This window comes from Gavialis gangeticus, unplaced genomic scaffold (genome assembly GCF_001723915.1).
Source record: "Gavialis gangeticus isolate Ggan-Ray unplaced genomic scaffold, GavGan_comp1, whole genome shotgun sequence".
Lineage (NCBI taxonomy): Eukaryota > Metazoa > Chordata > Crocodylia > Gavialidae > Gavialis > Gavialis gangeticus.
In genome coordinates this window covers 4739808-4748317 of record NW_017729015.1, presented here as the reverse complement: position 1 = coordinate 4748317, position 8510 = coordinate 4739808, and the positions used below count along the sequence as shown (strand labels likewise).

Below are 8510 nucleotides of genomic sequence, written 5' to 3'. Positions count from 1 at the left end.
GGGAGCAGACAAGTAAATCTAGACACACAAGAGTCAGTAGCATGATAGAAAGCTAATGACAGCACTTTTTGGAGAGGATAGGCTAAGACAGTAAGGCAGGCTACAACAGTATTTGTGACCAGCACGCGCACACAAAATCCTTCCATTCAAATGAAGTAGGTACCTTGTCAAAGGAAACCACAACAGAACAGAGCTCTCACCCAAACACCTACACCTAGGCACCAATGCAACCATGGAGAGAAGCAATGCCAGAGGAAGAATGGCAAGGCATCCCTGGAAAACTTCCATGGGCTCACTTTCACTCCCTATTCCCATTTACTGTACCTTAGGGAGAGCTATTTTAAGCGCTAAAGGAGGGTCATGGACAAAATTTGAACTCGTAGTCAAGGATGAGACCAGAGGGAAAAGAGCTCTAACTGTACCCCTTGGCTACAGCTGCCCTGATGCAGACTTCCAGCAACAGGAACTGTAGTTGGTTGGGAAGGCACTCTTATCGGCTTGAGAGGAAGTCTGCTGACATAACAGTAACAAACCTGACGTGAGCCAAGCTGACACACGCACAGTCTAATCTGCTTGAAAACCTTGCTACTAGTCATTCTCATCCAGCTTAGGATGCTTGACACTACTCTCAAAAACCAAGCATATGGGGAAAGAGCAAGAGTGACTGGGCTGACACCTTTAACTGCTGATTATTAAGTTCTCTGCACTTTTACTAGATATTTCAGTCCTTTGTAAAGGTTATTTATGGCACATAGTGATTTGGCAACTGCTGAATCCTGTTTTCATTTTGAGTGGAAATGAGCTGTTTCCAGTGTGGTCATTCTTATTGCTCTGGAAAAAGAAGCTGCTTCTCTAAAGTTTCCCATTACCTTAAAGCGACTTTCCTCAGTTTAGAGCTACACAATAGAAAACAAACATAGCAACAAATTCCATCATCCAGTTCTTGTAAAAAGTTGTCTATTTAGTTTTTCTGTATAAAAACAAAGAAATCCTGGCCAGGAAATACACAAGTCACTGAATTTTAACACATATTACAACAAATGTTGAGTTATTTGGGAACAGCCCAACAGTATCTTCTGCACCTGGTACTGAAAAACATGTCTTGAAAATTGTAAAAGGCTTAGACTACACTTCATTTTCTGACTCTCTTCCCACCGAGAAGTCTATTTTTCTGTGTGGTAGGAGTATCCAAATAGGCTTATCTGATGTCTTGTTGGCGAAGAGATAATAAATATCACTCTGCAAATAAAGATGGCTCAATATTTTTGGTTACTGCATTGTCTGAATGGGCCAGCAGTGGTTAGAGGCAACTCATGTCTACTTCTGCAACCCAAAGGTGTTGAGGGCAGACATGAAGTCATCTGTTCTTCTGCTTCACTGGATCTCTCCCATGTACAGTCTTTTGTCACTGGAGGCAGAGAGTACTGGGAAGGAGGAAACACAGAAAGTTAGGAGTCACAGGAGAGCTTAGCTACTAAATTAAAGACAAATGGATCCTGAGCACTTATTTCACTTGACTACAGAAAGTAAATTTTGAACCAAACATATTTTCTCCTCAGAAATGCTTGGCAGAATTATCAATTTACTGGCAGCTTACCAAGTTTTCCATGTTCTCATTGTTATTTTTCTACCCCAAGGTATATTTGGAAGTATATTTCCTATTAAGTTATAATGCTGCTTATACTGTTATTGCCTGCTTGTATTAATCTCCTTGCTGTTTTTTTTTTTTTAAGGCAATAAAATAGCCATGAAATGTCACAAAAAATGCTTTTTTCCAAAGAAAAATGACTTCAGATTGCAAGAATTAAGCACTATAATTCAGGTTGCAGGCCACTAGAGGGAGCAATGCTTTTATAAAAAAGCCTCTAAGGGCCATTATTCTTGTTTACCGCAAGTCATAAAAGTACAATGCAGCTATCATTCAAGCATAATGAAACACTGCTCTACCTTTAATTCAGAAGTGGGTGTACTCTGGATTCAGTGCATTATCACATTTGAGAACTCTCTATCCAGACATGATACCTCCCCCCATACAAAAGCCAGTCTTCCAGGCAAGTCAATGGGAGATGTTCTTTTTTTCTTGCATATGGACTTTACAGTTAGGTCCACAATCTCATTATGGTTTGAAAAACTAAGCTCCTCACTATGAAGAAGTCTGAATTTTGGGGCAGGTGGAGCAATTTACAAGATGAATTCCCTTTGACGTTTACCAGGCGTCGACTGTATAAACCTCTGTGCAACGAGAGGACAGATTTCTTTTTTTGAGATGAATGACGATTCACAGAGGAGCTTAGCTGGTTGCAATTACAATTATTTGTTCTGCACCAAAGGGTCAAGATTGCTTGCTTTCTTTAGCACTCTCTGATCCAAATGCAGAGCAGTGAATAACCAAGATAGAAACTCATAATTCATTGCACTCAATTCATGCAACCAAACCGTTGCTCGTATTTTCATTTTTGGGAAAAAAGCAGCTTCCAATTACTCTTACAAGGGCAACTTATGTCAGGTTCCTGACCAGTGTAATGTAGTGACCTATCCTACAGCCAACAAGTCTTTGTTTCCATGGAAACAAATGTCACTGCAGCCCTCTCTGCACTACAGAAGATAGTCCTAAGAAACTGATGTTCAGAATGGTTTCAGCTAATGCACAGCATGGTTAACCTGGCTATGGAAATGTTATCAATGCTGACTGGGTTAAATCTTCCCCTGTCCTCATGTGAATCCTAGTATTGTGAATTCTGTTACTAGTTCTTGGAACAGGGCATTTCAAGAACCAACAACTCTCAAGGTCAAAACTAACTCTTCCTAACACACTCAGACCCTGAAATCAAGAGGGCACAACTTCCGGGTGTGATGGGTTTATGCTAGGGGAAAATCAAACATCACCAGAGCAATGCAACTCATCCCAGGTAAGATAAATGAAAGTAAATATGAGTTATGCTGAGTTATGCTGTTTGCTCAATGCAGCACTGCTGCTTATACAAATCCTACAACAAAAAGCCCTTCTTTGGGGCTCTTGGGAAGTCATTCCAGTACTACTAGGTCCAGAAATGTTTCAGTAGTTAGTCCCATTTCCCCAGGAGACTTTAGCTTATTGGCAATTCAACAAGACTTACTAATTGGTTCCTCTGGATGGAAAGCCACCTCATTTACTGAGCCAGCATGGCCTGGCAATTTGTAGAGAATTCTCCTGGAGGTTGTGTCCCACACATAAACAAACCTGCAAGATATAATCATTAAGAGTGTGAAACTTCCCAATGGTAGGACATTGAAAAGGAAAGCAACTGCCCCTAACCTGCCTGAATTTTGTAACACTTCTCCAATTACACTTTAATAATTACAATTCTGTTTTCCAACTTTACAAACTGTGGATTTTCTCAAATTAAACTACATCACTGGGTTCAGGAAACCACAAGGACTGGATAACTTTCAGGCTGGGAAGTAAGGATTAAATCCAATAAAAAGAGACTTATGTGCTTACAAATGAGGTACTGCAGTGCCTAACTTTCAGGCACCTGTTTTCCAAAGTGGAATGCAGTAATGAAGATCAAGAAGCTAGACTCCATCTACCGGGCACAAGGAGGGTTCAGTACCCCAGAAGCGTGATCCAAAACATGCACACTTAATGGGAAGCCACCTAAACCTAGCCTATAGGAAATGCTAAGCCAAGGGGTCTATATGAATGCATACACTCTCCTTGAAGTCCTTAGGCACCCATGCTCCAAGCAGGAGCTTTCTTTCCTGAGAAACCCAAGTGTATGATGGACTCTGGACTCCGAATAAGGACCCACAACTGTTTGTTTCAGGAGTGGAGATGAGCATACAGTGTTTTCCTTTAAAGGCCCAGCTAGGGGAGAGGGAGGAGGAGGAACAACTCACCATGTTATATAGTTTAGTGCAGTGGTGCTCAACATTTTGGCCCCTTAATCCAGATTAATGGTGCAGGGCCAGATCAGACCCCAAGTTTTGGGATTGGGCTCTGGGGCCCCACACTGCCCCAGTGTAGTGCACAGGGTCACAGCCTATGGGGGGCCTCAAGGGCCAGGGACTTAATACCTGTGTGCTCTTATGGGTAGGACTGCCCAGGACATGGGAAACTTGGATTTGAGAAAAAGTCCTCAGCCTTGGGAGGGAAGAGGTTGTCAAATCAAATTCCAACCTCCAAGGAGTGTCCTAACCACCCAGCTATAGATAAGGTGGGAGTTACCACTGTGCAATAGGGAAATGCAATATTCATAGTGTCAGAACAGGACCCAGATACTGTAGCCTGGGACACTCATTTGCAAAGGGGGAATCCTGACTTCTAGTTCTGTTCCTTGGACTACTGCATGTTACCATCACTCAATTTAATTACAAATCCCACAGAAATAATCCTAGAATGATGAGCCCAGGACTCCCCCAACCCCAAAGGACAGTGTCCTAATGCCAGGCTGGAGAGTCAGGCTACCCCTTGTGCTCTGTCTTCCTGGCCTCTGAATCTTGAAATCCTAGCTGAACAGCAGCACATCTTCAACAGGAAGCAGGGAAGGGGGCTCACGCATAGCCTAGCCTACAGCTTGGTGGTTAGTGTGCTCTCCTGAGACTTGGGAGACGTAGTGCTGAACCTCTCCTGGTTGAGGAGAGCCTAGAGCCCAGGTGTCCTGTTTCCTAACTGCTAAGTTATTACATCACAGGCACCTAGAAAATACTCAGGAGAAACCAGGAGACACCTACTGAGTTTTACATGCTTCTGGGACTAGGTGGGACTTAAAATGCGGCTAACAGAAGGCGTCACTCCCATATTGAGAAGAGCACAATACCAAGCCTTACCAGTTTGAGTTCACACATGTGGGCAGGGAACACACACGTCTACTGAGTCAGAGATCTTTTACAGGAGAAGGACAAGAAACAACCAGCCAAAACTAGTTTAATTCCTCTACATACACCCTTCATAGAAAATGGCCGTTTCCCATGCAGCTACAAAGCCACAATTTACTACTAAGCATTATAAAGTTATTAGAGAGTTGACCAGATTTTCACAAAGCCCATATGATCACCCTTTCCACATATCTCCCTCTACCTCTCCTGCTTCCACCTTCCCTGGCTCCCTCACCTTGCTTAAAGGACACTGTGAAAGAGATGCTCAAACACTTCATATAATGGTTCAAAAATAAACTGCTGACACTATGAGAAGTTCAACTTTTAAGGACATTATGTTTATAAACAGTCTGCATTTAAAGAGGGATAAAAACCCATTACATATCAGCACTCCAGAATGCAAATCTGTGCAGAAACATTTTTCCTTGTTGGAAATGCTCTTCACTTTGTATGTCATTAGCTGATTCGTTAGCACACACATTTTACTGAAAAACAAGGTGGTGTTTTGACCTTGGCTACTGTGAGATTTTATAGGAGTACTTTTTGTCTATCAGAATGGAAAGAGGTATTCTGAAAGAAGCATTATAAACTGGACAAGGCTACATTATATCCTACTTGAACCACTTCCTTTCAAATATACCACATGTGCTTTACCACATGAAACACTACTTGTAACAAAGTTCACATCTCTTTAAAAAAAAAAAAAAAAAAAAAAAAAAAAAATCAGTGACATGGGTTTAGGAAGGCTGCCAATTATGGACTACATTTAGACTGCCTTCTCATTTTGCTTTGCCTTGGAAACATTAGAAGAAAGAAGAATTGTTTATGGAAGTGACCAGCATCTAAGACTAATTCTATTAGGTAGGAAAAGATTTTTGACAGTCTAGTAATTGGCTTGTCTAACTGTGGATACTGGATCTGCTGCACTCAAGGCAAAAGGCATTGTTGGGTCCAAAGGGGACACTGCAAAGAATGGGAACACAAAAGATAATCAGACAAGAACAACAACCAAAAAAAGTGAGTAAAAGCCAGCTACCATGCTATGCTATTGAAAAAAGATGTTTCTGTAAATGGAACTGGGCAGCTCCACGTTTCTAGTCTCAACCTTGCAGCTAACATCCTCTGCACTGAACTCTTTTCACTAGCTATGCCAACAAACCTGGATGCCACTTTTATCTCACTTATGCATTATTATCAGAAATTGAGACTTTGCAGACCAATTCCTCAGCGGGCATATCTACACGAGACGTTTGCTGCTGAGGGGCTAATTAGCTCCCTGGTAAATGCCTCTGAGGCTACATGTGTGGTCCTATTAGGCTGCAGAAAACTAATAAATTCCGCAGCAGGGTAGTACTTGTAGATGCAAGTACTATTGTGTTGTTGAGTTTTTTTTACTCTGCAGCACTGCATATTTAGACGCTGATACGGTTGGCTGGGGCACAAGGGTGCTTCAGTGCAGGAGCTGCCTGGCACCTACTCTTGCAATGGAAAACCGTTATGCCCAAACCAGCTTCTACGCAGCACACTGAGCCAGGTTGGAGCAGCCCTGGCCTGGTTGATCCTTGAGCCCTCTACCAGCTGGGGCTGCTCCAACCCGGCTCAACGTGCTGTGGTCCTGGGTACATGTATAAATGCAGCATCTGAGAACAACAGACTCTGGTGCAATATGCACTGGAATTTACTGAGTCACATTAATATGCACGTGTCGATGTGCCCAGTAGCACCTGTTCAATCTTACAGTCTGTAGTAGGGGTTTACAGAGCTAACTGAAGCTAGAATTTTCCCTGCATTTAAAATTTTGTTAACATTTAGCTGAAACAGAATCCAGCTCTCTCCTTGCTGACTCTACTGGGCTAACTCATCTTTGTCAATCAAGTAGGTCAGTTTGAAGAGGTACGGAGTAGATCTGCTCTGTAAAAAGTACTCCCTTTTGAGGCTGGAAGCAGTCTATAAATTGTTTTAATAAAACAAGTAAGAGGGAAATATATGCTGAAAACAAGCATGTGACTTAGGTGTGAACGCTTACTTAATGGAGTATCTACTTAAACCAGAGTCAGGCTATTTAAACTCAGAAGGTGAGAATTGTGACAAATCTTTGCTCTAAAACATTTCCTCCTGCTGTATATTTTCTTTAATGTTGTGGGGGAGAGGGATGGCACTTCTAATTGGATCTTTTCACCACAACAAGCTCTTCAAGGCTCAGCAGATACAGAGTCTAATATGTATAAAATAACTATCTAAATTTAGCCAGTGTAAGGTCCATGCAATACTGCAGGAAGCCAATCAATAGCTGGCAACCAACTTTTACACCTCAAAGAAGCAGAACAATTATTTTCATTTTGCTTTCCTACCAGGGCTTTAACAAAAAGACTCTTGGCAGACACATAGGCAGAAATATTAGATACTGGCCTCATCTCTCCTGCCACTGTTGAGTTTACTTTAGGTTGTGGGACTGCACCCAGCACCTACAGAACTAACTTAATACCTTTGACTTCAATATCAAGTCCTCAGTTCAGGACCAGCCACAGCACTAACAAATAATAGTAGCTCTACTGTATAAGTAGTAACAAATTACCATTACATGTAGCAGCACTTGGAGAGTGTCATACCAAGGTCACTTGGTCCACCAGCTGGTCCTTATGTAACCAGACAACAAAACCAAGAATTCCGCCCCTTACACATTATTATAAGCTTGTTTTTCTGCTGACTGCACCTGCCCTTGTGCCCGTTTTGAATCTGTGCTTGCCAAGGATCTATATACCACTCAATGTGCATTTAGAGGAGTTCCTTCCAGCTGTGTTAGCATCCAACTTTGTCTTATCCCATGCTGCAATCTGACTTTTTTGGATTACTCTGTTCTCCTCCTTGGTTGTCCTTCGTTTACAGCACCTTCCTATTTCAAATCCCAGAGGAGGCTAATTTATACACATTTTTACTCTTTCAAAATCATTTGCAATAATATAAAATTGAAATAAAGCTAGCAGGGACCCCTTGAGTACTCCACTGAACATTGCTCACACAGCTCAACACACAGTAATCTAGCTCTGCTTCTGATCCTTTGGTTCATTTTCAGTTCAGCTGAACGTAGTGATACACAAGCCATCTGATTATAGTGCTTCTACTGCAGTGTACATCCAATGCTCTAAGAGACTCAGATATGCTACAGAACATCCCTTTTCAGCCACATTTAACTGGCACCATAAAATTGCTTCTAAACCGGGTTCTGTTTATTCTTGAAGGCTTACCACCCTTAAGGTTAATGGGCAGAGAATATAATCAATCTGTCACAGATATCATGGCAACACAAAATACCTCTATATTGTTGCACTGATGGCCTGCTGTGTTCGGACTAGTAATTTCATACCCAGTCCTGCCTCTGATCTTGTGAACTGTATGTGCCTCTCCCCTTCCTCATTTGTAAAATTGGTTTACTAGTATAGGATTCCCAGGGTTAAGCTGTGCTGATGCCTCTAAAATACTTTGGGCTGGAAGGTGACGCAGTATGATTAACTTACCGGTCTGCTGACCCGCCTGCAATTTTACTCCCATCTGGTGACCATGAACATCTCAGAAGATTCTGAACAAAACCAAGAATACATGTTTCCACTTATGAAAAAAGATTTAGTTTTCCCTTTTACTTGAAATAGAGTCTC

General features: G+C 41.9%; 1 protein-coding gene across 1 annotated transcript in view; it reads right to left on the bottom strand.

The window, feature by feature from the left end:
- Nucleotides 1-937: 937 nt before the first annotated feature.
- SNRNP40 (small nuclear ribonucleoprotein U5 subunit 40) overlaps nt 938-8510 on the bottom strand; it is a 23380-nt gene continuing 15807 nt past the window's right edge. Inside the window, exons 9-10 of the mRNA XM_019512131.1 lie at nt 3117-3220; nt 938-1424 (exon numbers count right to left, since the gene is read on the bottom strand). Of these exons, the coding sequence (XP_019367676.1) occupies nt 1375-1424; nt 3117-3220 (154 nt within the window). The 3' untranslated portion in view covers nt 938-1374. The remainder of the gene's footprint in view (nt 1425-3116; nt 3221-8510) is intronic.